This window comes from Mucor velutinosus (assembly GCF_035048745.1).
Source record: "Mucor velutinosus strain NIH1002 chromosome Unknown tig00001563, whole genome shotgun sequence".
In the NCBI taxonomy this organism is placed as follows: Eukaryota; Fungi; Mucoromycota; class Mucoromycetes; order Mucorales; family Mucoraceae; genus Mucor; species Mucor velutinosus.
In genome coordinates, this window is record NW_027041904.1 from 4,177,419 (window position 1) to 4,191,820 (window position 14,402).

The 14,402-nt window shown below is 40.5% G+C and overlaps 6 protein-coding genes across 6 annotated transcripts; 2 read left to right on the forward strand and 4 right to left on the reverse strand.

Moving 5' to 3' along the window:
* Positions 1-1,565: 1,565 nt before the first annotated feature.
* Positions 1,566-4,117, forward strand: ATC70_010004 (uncharacterized protein; the record flags this gene model as incomplete). Its single annotated transcript, XM_064829227.1, has 3 exons — positions 1,566-1,676; positions 1,745-1,820; positions 1,878-4,117. The coding sequence occupies 3 exons, from the start codon at positions 1,566-1,568 to the stop codon at positions 4,115-4,117; spliced, it is 2,427 nt and encodes an 808-aa protein (XP_064686429.1).
* Positions 4,118-4,569: 452 nt separating this feature from the next.
* ATC70_010005 (Chitin deacetylase 1) lies at positions 4,570-5,379 on the reverse strand (the record flags this gene model as incomplete). The annotated part of the gene is made up of 3 exons (XM_064829228.1): positions 4,570-4,845; positions 4,916-5,075; positions 5,132-5,379. 3 exons carry the CDS (start codon positions 5,377-5,379, stop codon positions 4,570-4,572), a joined length of 684 nt encoding a protein of 227 aa, XP_064686430.1.
* A 1,121-nt stretch (positions 5,380-6,500) lies between these two features.
* On the forward strand, positions 6,501-6,845 carry ATC70_010006 (uncharacterized protein; the record flags this gene model as incomplete). The annotated part of the gene is made up of 1 exon (XM_064829229.1): positions 6,501-6,845. One exon carries the CDS (start codon positions 6,501-6,503, stop codon positions 6,843-6,845), a length of 345 nt encoding a protein of 114 aa, XP_064686431.1.
* Positions 6,846-7,005: 160 nt separating this feature from the next.
* On the reverse strand, positions 7,006-7,968 carry ATC70_010007 (uncharacterized protein; the record flags this gene model as incomplete). The annotated part of the gene is made up of 5 exons (XM_064829230.1): positions 7,006-7,257; positions 7,318-7,421; positions 7,477-7,579; positions 7,639-7,898; positions 7,956-7,968. 5 exons carry the CDS (start codon positions 7,966-7,968, stop codon positions 7,006-7,008), a joined length of 732 nt encoding a protein of 243 aa, XP_064686432.1.
* Positions 7,969-8,211: 243 nt separating this feature from the next.
* ATC70_010008 (uncharacterized protein) lies at positions 8,212-9,896 on the reverse strand (the record flags this gene model as incomplete). The annotated part of the gene is made up of 3 exons (XM_064829231.1): positions 8,212-8,886; positions 8,949-9,341; positions 9,393-9,896. 3 exons carry the CDS (start codon positions 9,894-9,896, stop codon positions 8,212-8,214), a joined length of 1,572 nt encoding a protein of 523 aa, XP_064686433.1.
* A 2,258-nt stretch (positions 9,897-12,154) lies between these two features.
* On the reverse strand, positions 12,155-13,955 carry ATC70_010009 (uncharacterized protein; the record flags this gene model as incomplete). Its single annotated transcript, XM_064829232.1, has 3 exons — positions 12,155-12,653; positions 12,709-13,046; positions 13,113-13,955. 3 exons carry the CDS (start codon positions 13,953-13,955, stop codon positions 12,155-12,157), a joined length of 1,680 nt encoding a protein of 559 aa, XP_064686434.1.
* Between the last annotated feature and the right edge of the window lie 447 nt (positions 13,956-14,402).

A 14,402-nucleotide genomic window follows, 5' to 3' on the forward strand; every position in this document is an offset into this window, starting at 1 on the left:
TGTCCAATCTTGAACAAAAAAAAAAATAAGCTGAGGTTTAATTAAATTTGGCGGCGGCATTGCTGCTGACTGACCTAAATGCCTTTCTGTTGATGACAATGATGATTGCGATGCTGATTAAATGGGGATCATGGAATTGAAAGGACAATTGCTTAGCGCGATACTTTTTGGGGGAGATTTTCCTCATGAAGGTGTCTTTTGCAATGACAATATCTCAAAGAAAAAAAAAAGAATCGCTGTAGATCTTACACAAGTTCTGTATTTACTTATGACCAGCTTTATGTCGCCATCTTATTTAGAGTATCAGCAGCAGTGAATATTATGACAATTCTACTATCAGAAAATGGCGATTGTGATGTACAAATGCTGCATAAAATTTGAAATTTCTTTCGCATTGTCCCAATAATAGGCTTCGTTTGATATCAGTGTAAGCAAGAAGGATGTCACCTCCTCTCCTCCTCCTCCTGGCTCTGATATAACCGCTCTTTTACTAAAGAATAATTGATTGTTTAAAATCTACTTGTTATACCAAAACTTTATTCTATTCGATTTAAAATGTCTTTGGCGAGAGCCCACAGGACGACGGCGACATCGAGCGTAGCGAAATAGATCCGCTAGTGATATTATACTCATGAACAAAACGAGCATGTGCAATACATTAAATTTGCAATTGATGGGTGCCTTGAGTGCCAACTTTTTCATTGGCATCAAAATGATTTCGGCTCCTTTTTTAGAAGACATCCCAATGCAATTACATGTGTTTAGCCTCTTAATTCTTTGCATTGGATCAACAACAGCTTCCTTGCCTTCTATCGTCTAGCTGCAATGATGGCCGGGCCTGTCTCTAACACAGGTTCTTCAACGTACGCTATATAACAGTCAAATGAGGCACACTTTACATTCCCTCATTGCTTCATTTCCCCCTCTTTACTGCCTTGAACCTTTATCGCGCAATGTTCGAGAGAGAAGACTTCCATGACAAATAGAAAATTTACCGACGATATGTCTTCATCATTAGTATAAACAGGATTGACAGCGAGATATAATGATTACGACAGAGTGCACCCAATGACATATTCGAAATGAATAGTAGATTCGGAGCTGTCTCCTTGATAATAATGTCACTATAACAACGACTAAATGGCTTATAGCCAGCAAAATGTCGTCATAACGCAACACTGTATTTGTATAATAAATACAGACACTAGACAAGCTATCCCATCTGGCCGCTTTAAGCAGTACACAACTACATGTGTAAATGCGCCTAAAAACTACTCTAGAGCGTATAGCTAATCAACCCCATCATCTAAATCTAGACAGCCTTTTTCAAAATGAGAAAATGCATTTGCAAGCGGATCTCGAACATTGCCTTCTAATTTTGTGCTTATCGTCATAGCTTTAATATCATGCAAGACCTCTCTGATCTTGTTGATAGGTTGAATCACAAAGTTAGTGGCTATTATTACTAGAAGCGAAAGCATGGGTTATAACAACCATCTCTTTTTTTTTTCCAATTCTTTTCTTTTTTTTTCTTTTTTTTTTTTTTTTTGTAATATTTACAAACAATGAACAACATAATTGAAGAAAGAAGAGAATCTGTAGATCCCACTGCACCTGCATCCACTTATTACACAACTGGAAGAAACGGTCCCAGACAAAGAACTAGAACGTATACTGTAAGTGTGCTCAGGTAGACAGATGATCACATAAAATGTACTCACATTCATGTCCAATGTTGATACAGAAAACGGCTACTAGTTTTAGTGCTGGTGATTCAAGGGATTTCAATAACAATGCCATCCAAAGACGTTCATCCTATGGTAAGTTTGCTAGATCCACTAGGCAATAAGGTAATAGGCACTGATATCATTGTAAAGAGGATAAGGGTAAAAACCGTAGATTCTTGATTGACGTTGAGGCTACACTGCATCAAATTTTGGAGCAAGAGGATACCGACGGCGATTTCCAGATTACCATCAATGATCTGGGCCCAAAGACACTCTCTCTTGGTACAGCTGATTCTGGTGGATACAAGCGCTTCCAGATTCGAGGCAATTACATGCTATCCAACCTGCTGCAAGAATTAGCGCTTGCTAAAGATTACGGCAGAAAATATGTCGTACTGGATGAAGCCAGATTGAACGAAAACCCTGTTAATAGACTATCTCGAATGATCCGTCATCTGTTTTGGGATGGTCTCACAAGACGTATCGACGGTCAAGGACTGGATGCCATTTGCTCTGACCCCAAGAACAGACAAAGCGATGTGGCTCCTCGTATCTACATTCCCCATGACGAAGCTGAGATTTACGACTACTACCAGCTTGTTGCTGAGGCTAGACCTCATCTCAAATTGGATGTGCAATATCTCCCCAAGGACATTACACCCGAATACGTCAAAAGCATCAATGACAAACCTGGTATTTTGGCCCTGGCTATGAACAAGGTGATTGACGACAGAGGCAATGTTGATTTCCACGGTGTCCCTTTTGTTGTTCCCGGTGGTCGCTTCAATGAAATGTATGGCTGGGACTCTTACTTTGAGTCGCTGGGTCTCTTGGCTGATGGCCGAGTGGAATTGGCAAAGGGAATGGCTGAAAACTTTGCGTACGAAATCAAACATTACGGTAAAATTTTGAATGCCAATCGCTCCTACTATTTGTCAAGATCTCAACCCCCGTTCTTGACGGATATGGCAATCAGAGTGTATGAGCAGTTGAATCCTGCATTGGAGAAGGAAAACAAAGCCTGGTTACGTGATATTCTCAAGTCCGCTATCAAGGAATATCATACTATCTGGATGGCTGAACCTAGATTAGACAAGAAAACCATGCTCTCGCGTTACAGACCTGAAGGTGTAGGTATCCCTCCAGAAACAGAAGCCTCGCATTTCGACCACATCGTCATGAAGTTTGCCAAGAAGCACAATGTCACTATTCCGGAATTCAACAAACTGTACAACGACGGTGTCGTCAAGGAGCCTGAATTGGACGAGTATTTTTTGCATGATCGTGCTGTCCGTGAGTCTGGTCATGATACAACTTACCGCTTTGAAGGTGTCTGTGCCAACTTGGCCACTGTTGATCTGAACGCTTTGCTATACAAGTATGAAACTGACTTGGCTGATTGCATCAGAGACTTTTTGGATGACGATTTGGAAGATTTTGATGGAGTCAAGCAGACTGCTGAAGAATGGTCAGACAGAGCGTCCAAGAGAAGAGAGCGAATCGACAAGTATCTGTGGAATGAAAAGGAGGATCTTTACTTTGATTACGATACCGTCAAGGAGGAGATGACTACATACGAGAGTGCTACTGCTTACTGGATGATGTGGGCTGGTGCTGCCTCTGAAGATCAAGCGCAGAGACTAGCAAAGAGCCTATACAAGTTTGAAGTGAGAGGTGGTCTTGTTTCTGGTACAGAACAGTCAAGAGGTCATATTACGCTCGATCGTCCTAATCGTCAATGGGATTTCCCTTTTGGCTGGGCTCCACATCAAATCATGGCTTGGGTCGCATTTGACAACTATGGCATGGAAGACATTGCTGGTCGTTTAGCCTACCGTTTCTTGTACACCATCACCAAATCATTTGTCGATTTCAACGGTGTCGTTCCAGAGAAGTTTGATGTTGTGAATCTCTCGCATCAGGTGCAAGTAGAGTATGGTAACGTGGGCGTTGATTTCAAGTTAGTGCCTCGCGAGGGCTTTGGCTGGATGAACGCTTCGTTTGAAGTAGGTTTGCAGCATCTCAATGTACAACAAAGAAGAGCGCTTGGCACCATCACAGACCCTGATGAACTCTTCAAGTCGATGCTGGCCAAGGAACAAGCCAAATTATCTGCAGCTGAGAAGCGTGAAGCCTTGTCTCGTCGTCGTGTTTCTACTATTGCTGCTCGCGAGATTCTTCGCAAGGAGTCGGATGCTGTCATTACCAAGATCAATACAGATGATATCATAAGACAGTCTGTCAGCACGCCTAGATCTCCTGAAGCATTTCAAAACTTCCTGTCTCTTCATACTGAAGACGAGCATGAAGATGACGATACTGAAGATGACAATGGTCGTCCCGCGCCACATTTTGGTGATTACTTGGATGCTCCTGCACCCACCTTGTAAATTAGCATATTTCTTTTTCATATTACATCAATAAAAGTTTTTTTTTTTTTTTTTTTTTTTTTGGTCTTTCTAGAATCAATACATGTGTTTGATTTGGCTTGGATTAACTTGATACAGCCTCCATTGTACGTACGCTGGCCGATCACTTTGCATTCGTCTATTAGACAGATGTCGCCAAGACTATTATACTTATCGCGCAGGATTCCATATCAAGGATGGGAATCTACCTTGCACTGTCTTAAACTATACCTTGTCAGACAGACCAGCTAATCTTGAATACAAACGCTATATACACAGAGATAATTAGAAAGAATGTCGTGATTTCGTGTTACAGGCAATTGAGAATTCCCAAGATCAAAGATGTATTGCATAATTTGTTCATTTATTGAATGGTTTGATAGTATTTAAATAGATTGGAGGTATCTCATCACATCCTACTATGAAGGTGCTGCTTATTTCTTGAGGTTGAAACGGGTGCTCATGGCCTCGATGAACTTTTCGCCACCAACCCAAGTCTCTTGGGCAGATTGTCTTTGAATGACGCCAGTAATGAATTCGTCAAGTCTGGGGTTAGACTTGATAGCTTCAAACTTGTAGCCGCCCAAAATGTGTTCGAGAAGAGCAAAGATACGCAAGACAAATGGAGTAATAGCAATATCGGCTAAAGAGTATTCTTCACCAAGGAAGTAAGGTCCAGTCTTGGATTGTTGGAGCAAGAGCTCATTGAACTATACACACACATATACACAAGGTGTCAATGACAACACATCTCTTATATCACTCTTATATAATACGTACGCGAATCAAAGCAGCATTGACATTGGTCTCAAAGTTTTCACGAGCGTTCTCGGCGCTTTGGTTAAAGAGGTACTTGTAGAATTCAGAACTGATCTTGGATGAAAAATATTCAATAGCGAAACGAACATTGGCGCGCTTCAAGGGCTCCTTGGGCAACAAGCTGAAACATGGCACTGTCAGCGACTCATTTCCCCATTACCCACTCTCTGTACTTACTTGGCTTTAGGAAAACGATCAGCGAGATATTCGATAATAACCAAAGATTCAGCAAGGTTTTGACCTTCGACATTCAATGCGGGGACCTTGAGCTCAGGGTTGACATCCTTGTACCAATCAGGCTTGTTTTGCAAATCGATGTTTACAGTCTCGTATTCAACGCCTACTTCCTTGAGTGCAATAGCAGCACGTTGAGCGTAAGGGCAGATAACAGCATTGTAAAAAGTAATTTTATCAGAGGAAGACATATTCAAAGAAGAAAAAAGATGATATGGATGTGAGAGAATCCGAGAATCCAAACTCTCTCTTTTTATATCAGCGATCTCATGTTCTGCAGGATAATTCGGCAGGGAATTAGCCTGTTCGATTTGATTATTAATTATAGTTGTGTGGCAGTAAGCGAATTCCTTCTAGAAATGATGCAAGCATTTTTTTTTAGACTCAAAGCGATGTGTCTGACTAATGCAATCGCTTGATTGCTGGCGTCCGTGGTTTGTTCAATCATTGCGTCTGATCACGATCAAGCAGAGCCTTGTCATTTGTTTTAATTGTAGTATGACGAATTCGACATTTTTTGGTGTGAATCCTATAATTTCTAGTAAGATTGATTACTAATGTCTTTCTGAAGCCCAGTTGCTGGTCTAATACAGAGTGATACATTCGTATACAGCCAATATTTCACTGGTTGCAAGTGCTGACAAGAAAATGATAATATTGAATAATATCAACAACATACTGACGATCATAGGAGATCGCTAATGTCTGTATTTCTATTTGCACAATCATAATCTTCTATGGTAGTCAGAGAGTGAACGGCGCCTTTGCACGCTAAATCAATGCAAGACGCAGGAATCAACCCGCTTCAATTGGTCAAGGCACTCGATTTAAAATGATTTCGCGTTGAAATGCTTCATAAGATGATATAAAAGGCGCTTTACCAATGCAAAGGCACACGAGTACAGTGAATTACAGGAACTAATTGCAGTAAGGCTGATGGCTGCTAAATACTGCTTATGTAATACTGGTTAGTGTGGATCTATGTAACTTGAAGAATACGTGGTCTCTACGTTTAAACCATTGGGTTGTGCAGGCTTTGAGCAGATCACTCTGAAAGATTGAAAAGAGCAATTGTAGCCTTACCAGGCGTTTTCTTTCATCAGCTTCTTTCTCTCCTCCCTTTCTTCTAGCGCACTATAACATGACCCATCAACCGTTGTAGAGACATCAAAAACTCTTGCTCCACTCACTAACGCCAAAGTTATCCATATTCACTTCACCTTACAACCGACGGCAGCCAAGAACAAGAATACTGTTCATGTGGCAGTAACTCAAGTCGCAACATGCGAATACCAAATCTGCTTGTTCAATGATGACTTTTACAACGGTAAAACGCAATTATTTAGACTTTGAAGCTCTCCCTGAACAAGACAAATTCAAGATTGTAGTCTGCTATGATGGATCAGGGTATGGATTGATGCAAGCAGTCTACAACGAGGACGGCACGATTCAGTTGAAGCACTACAAGTCTAAAGAAGAGCTGGTTTTCAAGATGAAATACAATAGAAAGAAACGGTTCAACTATGACAAGGAAGCAAACAAGCTAGTGGAGGTAGTTTCGATTACTGCTGATATCGCCTTGAAAAAGTGGTGCCCTCTTACGTTTCATGGTACAATGCAGGAAAACGGTGCTGCACAGGGCCATCCATTTGAATGATCTACAGTGCTTGAAACATACGACCAAATAAATGCATGCAATGCTGATCTTTCTCACAGTGGCTTTCGAGTCCTCTCATGTTAATGTAGTTATACCTTGTTTATTGTATCCTTTTTGCTTGTTTTTTGTTACTATTGTGTGATGGAGTGTTGGTTTTTTTTTACATGAAATCATCGAAATCATCATAAGTGGTTGAATATTCTCTAGTGGGAGCAGCAGCAGGAGCAGCCTTGGTAGATTGAGTCTTACCCTTTGCCTTTTTACTGTTCTTGAGGGCTTCTTTTTGTTGACGTTGCTTATCGTTGGCAAGAGCTGTCAAACTAGAGGCAGCTTTACGAATATCCATATCCTTAGCAGGCTGAGCAATGTCCTTGGCGAATTGCTCCAAAAATGAAGCGTAGAGAGGATTGTTCTATGATGGTACGCTCCCGTCAATATCTTCCATCTACAGATCCACACACCATCACCCTACCTTTTGCTCAAGAATCAAATCAGTCAATAACTTTTGGAATTCCTCGAATTCAGACTTATATCTAGGTTTAAGAGATTCGACAGGCTTTGATGGGGCCTTCTTGGCTATGTGTGCATGTCAATAAAAGTGGAATTCATCATGTCAGCGTAAGCGACTTACGAGTGTCTTCTTCGCCTTGAAATTCAGCCTTCTTGATACCGGCTTCTTGTTGAGCACGCTCAAATCTCTCCTCCTCAGTCTCGCCTTCCATGAAACGATTAGCCTATATCCATGAAACACATCAGCAACACATCTATTGACTTGATTGTTCTCCCAAATTACCAAAGCAATCTTCTTGGCCTTTTGTTCCTTCAAAGCAGCCTCCTTTTCAGCAATCTTTTGCTTCAATGTCATCTTTTTGGCAGGTGATGCAGTGGTGGTTTCGGGCTTCTTTTCGACCTTTTTTTGCTCTACTTGTTGCTCCTCTTCCTCCTCAGAATCATCCCAAGACTCCTTGACATTGTTGTTATCGTCACTGTCCTCATCATCCCAGGACATTTTAGGCTTGGTGTTGACAACCACCTCCTCATCGTATTCTTCTTCTATTGTACCATGATGTCAGACATCTTGTTCCACACATTGATCTCATCGCAATTTACCCCAGTCGCTCATGTTTGTTCTATCAGTTTAGCGCGCTCGCGTGTATGATAAAAATGAAAAAAGAAAACCAGATTTGAGCGAAAAATATTTTTCACTTTATAAAGGATTCGTTAAAAGACCGATGGCAGAAGGCTTTTGTCTGTTGTGATGTGATGGATGAAAGCATGTGTATATGTATATAGATTTTATTTGACAGTCCAGTGTGTAATATGGTATATATATATATATATATGAATGTGATGGGCATTAACGCTTTTATAAGGCTTTGGGTTTATTCTTTGATCCGTTCCAAAGAAAACTCGAGACCAATGTAGCTAATGTAATGGGAACAGTCCAATCATCTGTGATGCCCAACTGGGAGGCAATGCCCAGTGCTATGGCAACACCCGTAAATAACGCAAATGGGTCATTCGTTTTACTGTTGTTGTTATTGAGTGAGTGATCGCAAGGAAAGGTACAGGGAAAGCCATCGCATGTTAAGCATGAGAGTGTCTTGTCGTTAATACCTTTTTTATTCAGCTCGTCTTGCTCTTCGATCAACATGATGGTTGAACTACGCTTGGTGTCTGCTGCTGCGATAGATGACGATGTGATGGAGTGATTGTCGTCTCCCTCCTCTTCTTCGTCATTTTCTAGATCCAGCGTGTCTTGTCGAGCATCCTCCTCGTCTTCAGATGGTTGGTACACGTCTTGTGTTTGATGCGGATGATGGTGCTGTTGGTTGAACCCCTCCAAATCTCCTCGTAACATTTGCTCCAGTAAGTCTGTGTCTTTGATAGCCAGTGATCTGCGCTTTGATTCCATGAGCATTTGAGATTGTCGCTTGGGATCGCTTTGAATGGGTGGTGGTGTGAGTAAGCTTCGAATGTTGCTATGGCTGCTGGTGTTACTGCTACCACCACTATTAAACATAACTTGATCTTGTAATTCCTATAAATACAGAATTCCTCTTTTAGACATCACATCTCGTTGTCTTTGTAGTACTATTTTACCTTTTGAAGATGCTCAATTTGATCTTCTAAACCCATGAAATCCTGCTCCAATTGAGAAACAATTTCATCTTTGATTCTTAGTTCCTTTTTGAGAGTCTCTACATCGTTGTCCTTGTAGCTATGTTGACGCAAAATTTGCTCCTTCTCTTCGTCCAGTTCTTGGATGAACTGTTCCAAGCGTGCAATCTTGTTCTCAAGCTCAATCGCGTATGAGCCTTGCGAGATGGTGGAATGGATCACAGGTCTACAAATATGCTGTGCTTCGACTTCTTCTTCCTCATCTTCAGAGTCGGAATCATGGTCACTGCAAGGTAGCGTCATGACCATGGTGGATTGATCAATTGGCTGCATTGTGAAGCAGCAGGTATCGTCGCATGTGGGATGCCCTGCAATCTACCACAAAGCGTGAATAAAATAGTTACCCCGGCGAGATGTACAACGTACCTGTCTCTGCAGTAAATTTATGTTTTGGACTAGAAACTCGTATTCAGGGCCGACTGATTTCATTTGGAGAATCTGATTTTGTTGAAACTTGTTGAGCTGTTCAGACTTTTCATTCAACTCTAGTTGTAATAGGCGAGAGGCTCGTTGTAACCTCACATTGGCCACTGTGAGTTCTTGTATTGTCTTTTCTAGTGGACTCGTCTTTTGCTCTATCAAGTTGTCTGTGTCCACCTTTAGCAGTCGATTTGTTCGTTGTAGCTTGACATTTTGTAAGGTTAATTGCTCAATTTGTGCTTCTAATTGCCTTGTTCGTGTATCAGAGTCTCCTCGTTGTATTTCTCGTCTGTTTTTGTTGGATTCTACTATGGGTGATATGGTGGTTTCGTCATTCCTGGGTATTGAATAGTTCATGAGGTTTGAATTGACGCTGAATCGCGGCACTGCTTCATCTGGGGGAATAATTACTGAATCTCTTTGATGTTGTTGTGTGTAGGATAAAGACATGCTATTTGTAAATGAAAGGGAAAAGAAAGAGGAAACAGCTAAGAATATCAGAGATGCACGAGTTTATTATTTTTTTTTTGCTTTTTCTCAGGTTGTACACCAAGATTACATTACTTTGACAACCTCCTTGTTTCTTGCTCTGAAAAACCGCCTCTTTTTTTTTCCCCCCCTCATTGTGTAATGATGTGTATGCTTTACGTTTTCCCTCTCCTACACACTGTACCCCTTGTTATATCGAATGAGGATGTGTTAGTGGCAGGAACATCAAACCATCAAACAAGAACGAATGTAAAAATATAAGGTTGTATTTTAATTTGCAATCTCTTTTAACCAAAATTGTCCCATCATGTAAATTACAATTCTCGGATCAGGATTACAGATAGCCTCCTTACTTTTCTTTTTTGTGCGTATATATATGCTGTTACCAAGAATTGATTGGAATAAAAGGGTGCACTTATACATGAAGCACATGAATATCAGTCTTATCATGTCATCTAAAAAGAAGAAAACCATGGTGATAAAGTTGTTGAAAATTCAAAAGGTCAAATTAGTTAACCTTGCACATTGTTACACAACCTGAGCCATTTCCCATTGTACACAACATGATCCATGCTGCTGTGCTTTGAATATAATTGACTACAAATGCTAACGGAAAGAATCTGTGAGGTAAATGCACATGCATTTGCAATTGCAGTAGATCCAAGTCGTGGTATTAGACACCCTGAAGTGAGATATCTCCTATGGGTATGCGTCCAAGCTTTGCTGGCATTGAATCAACAGATGAATTTGATGGAATGTCACAGTAATGGATGTAGATGGTTCTAAGGATCCAAAGATGTCCTCTGGCATCTCTCAAAATCGCTTAGGATTTGCGACTTCAACTTTCCTTTTCACGGTTGCAAGAAGCAGCCGCCTTGCCCATAAACGTTTCTATGATGGAAGATTGTTGTACGATTTGAATTTGTCATTACCAGAGAGTCTGTCCTTGTTCTATCTCATGTTCGATCATTGATAAGCATTGCATTGATTTACTAGGATAGTCTGTTATATATCGTTAAATATTGGCCACAATCATACTTAATAAGATGTATTACGTAAATCGCAATAGAAAGGTAGTTGGGCTAAGCTATATGGCCTCTCATTTTGTAATCTCCTCCTTGTTAGCTCCAGAAGCATTTATTACCTTCATGAGAAGGCATTTTGGCTGCAACAATCAATTCAATCTCCGCTCATCATCATGTCCTGATTTGTTGATTTTCGAACTTTTTGGATCCTATTCGACCTATTTTGCAAGATTCGACTGTGTAAATTGTAAAGATTACCCTATATCTCCTTAAGCTTTCTTGGCGTACTTTTCAAGGCGCATTCGATGGTGCCAATTATAAGAGGTATACTGACTGAAAATATTGATCAATTTATCAAAATATGAAGTGAGGTTTTTGGCCAAAATGTCGAGATTTTGTATATGAAGGTTTCACGAACAAAGTTTCAGGGGCTGCTTTGGATCGAGAGGAACATTTTGAGTCAATGTATGCCATAGTAAAAGTCCTCGTTTTCATGGTGAAAAATGCGATTGTTTGATTTTTGATGAAAGCCACGAGGTATCCCCTCATGCTTTTTGATCGATTTTTGACGATCTCAAAAAAGTTGAGCAAAGATGTCCGCAAGTTAGTGCTAGTTGAAGGCAACTGTTTGGTGCTACTCTCGAGGCCCAAAACGACCTCTAACGCGAGACATCACAGCTCCAATACACTCAAATTTCACTGTATTTTGTGCTTTTTCGATTCATACGACACAATGCAAGTATGCCATCTATCCATATATGAACTGTTTTCATTGCATCGGACGCGAAGCAATGTAGAAGAGTCAGATCTACAGCTATGAACGCTCTCGCATGATAGTAAAAAGTTTCAAATTTGAAAATTGATCAGGCAAAAGCGCCACTTACCATGCTTGAAGCTATCAGTGTGGAGCTGGAGCAATCAGTTTCAGATAATGCAATATTTGTAAAGCTTCGACTGTTTTCTTATTACGGTACTAAACTCTAATGCGTAATGTGTTGATGTAACATTGTGCCATCCAATTTAGTTAAACCATTAAGGCTGCCTTGCACGCAGGTGAAAATTTGCTGTGAATGCATACATGTCTATCGATCTCCTTTACTCAGAATATATAAGAACAATATTGTTTATTAATTAAGTATGTAAGTATATGTATATAATGCAATATCACTAATATTTATAAGGTGCCTTCATGATTTAAAGGACTTTTTCTTCGTGTAATGTTTCCTTTTTGTTGTCATCTCTGATGACAATAACGTCAGAAAGATGATCCTCCTCATCCTTCTTGTGAAGTAAACCAGCCTTCTCTTGCTCATCGAGCCATTTCTTATAACGACGTTCTTCTTCTTCTTCGCGCCATTCTTCACCACGGAAAGAGCCTTCTACCCGAGCCATGACGCAGCAGCCCAGACAGTTACCAAAGACATTGACGGAGGTTCTTGCCATGTCCATGATAGCATCAACACCCATGATCATCAAAACAGCTTCAAAGGGGATATCATATTGAGCTAAAGTGCCTGACAAGACCACCAATGAAGCACGAGGGATAGCAGCTACACCTTTTGAGGATAACATGAGTGTTCCCATAATAGATAATTGTGTACTGATAGGCAAATTTAGGCCAGCGGCTTGAGCAGAGAAGATGGTAGCCAAGGAGAGATAAAGCGTAGTACCATCAAGATTAAAGGAATAGCCACTGTCGCGTAAAATATGAGTAAAGGGTGCAAGATTATGATGCAATAAACACTTACCAAGGAATAACGAAACCAGTAAGGGCGTTTGTACAACCAAATTCACGCATTCTCTCAAAGGCCAAGGGAAGCGCAGACTCGCTTGAAGCCGAACTAAAAGCAAGCAACCAAGGTTGTGCAATAGCTTTAAAGAATCCTAAAATAGGAATCTTTGCAAAGAACATGATGGGCAGCAAGACGACAATCAAAAAGATGACCAAAGAAGCGTAGACACAACCGATGAGTTTACCGAGATTAGCCAAAACACCAATACCATTGGCACCAACGGTGGCAGCCAAAGCAGCACCAATACCAATGGGAGCATAGTTCATGACCAAGCCAACGAATTTAAACATGACCTAAACAGAAGTTTAATTAGACGTTTTTCTTCTTGAATACAACAGCAACATGCATGGAATATGTACCTGAGAAAGAGCTTCATTAATCTTCAACATGACCTTCTTGCTTTCCTTGTCAGCTTTCATCATGGAACAGGCAAACATAACGGCACAAAAGACAATAGCAAGCACTTTGTTGTCAACAGCAGCCTTGAAGAAACTTTCTGGAATGATCAAAAACATTTCATTTGCCCAAGTAATGGATGTGCTTTCTTTATCGGCTAGCTCCTTTACAGCAGATGTATCTGAACCAACAGGTAAGATGACACCATTACCTGGCTTGACAAGGTTTGCCATGATGAGGCCAATAGCGAGAGCAAGGGTTGTAACCACTTCGAAATAAATAAGGGTCTTTATGGCCAATTTACCAACTTTTCCAATATCATCACCATGTCCAGCAATACCGATGACAAGAACACTAAACACCAAAGGCACAATGATGATCTTGATCATCATAATAAAAGCATCACCAAGGGGCTTGATTTCCTTACCAGCTGCAGGAGAAAAGTAACCCAAGATGATGCCCACGACCATACTGAGAATGATCCAAAAGGTCAGATTGGTTCTTCGTTGCAAGAAGCGGATGGCTTTGATGAAAGGGGCAAGGGCAGCAGAGAATGCAGAGCTAATGCTGTTACCAATGTTGGTGATGCGAGGGCTGTAGCCGACATTATCAACAACAGGGATACGCAAATGTTCAGGCATGTTTCTGATGCGTTCATCACGTTCACGTTGACGATGAATAGATGAAGTATCATCTCTGAGTGGAGGATGAACATCTTCGGTAAAAGAACCAGCTACTACCTTTTCATCATTAGAGACACTATCATAGTTGCGAGAAGCACGCTTGTGAGCAGTGATTTCGTCCATCTTGTATATGAGAGAAATCAAGGAGTAAGAGTAAGCAAAAAAAAAGAACTTTGATGTGGGATTTTATATGTACTCGATTTACTGCTGCTATACTAATTTTTCTCAGGATGTATCGTTTTAGTGCTACGTTGATCCGAGAGCACAAAAAGAGATTGAATCTAAAATGTTATCTTGGATATTCCGACAAACATGCAAAAATGGATTCGCTGGAAACAATATCTGTAGATAAAGTTTGTATATTGCCACCTGTGCATCTCACAACATTTTGGAATATATCGAAACACGGTATGTTCATTTTTTGTATTGCTTTGAACCTATTTGATCTGGATTAGTCGGTATGAATTTTTCGTCATTTCTTGCCATGTTTGGTTCTATTCAATAATCACTTTAAATGTGTGGCACTATTACTTTCTCAATAGCGGTAGTCGTAATAGCATTAGCAACACC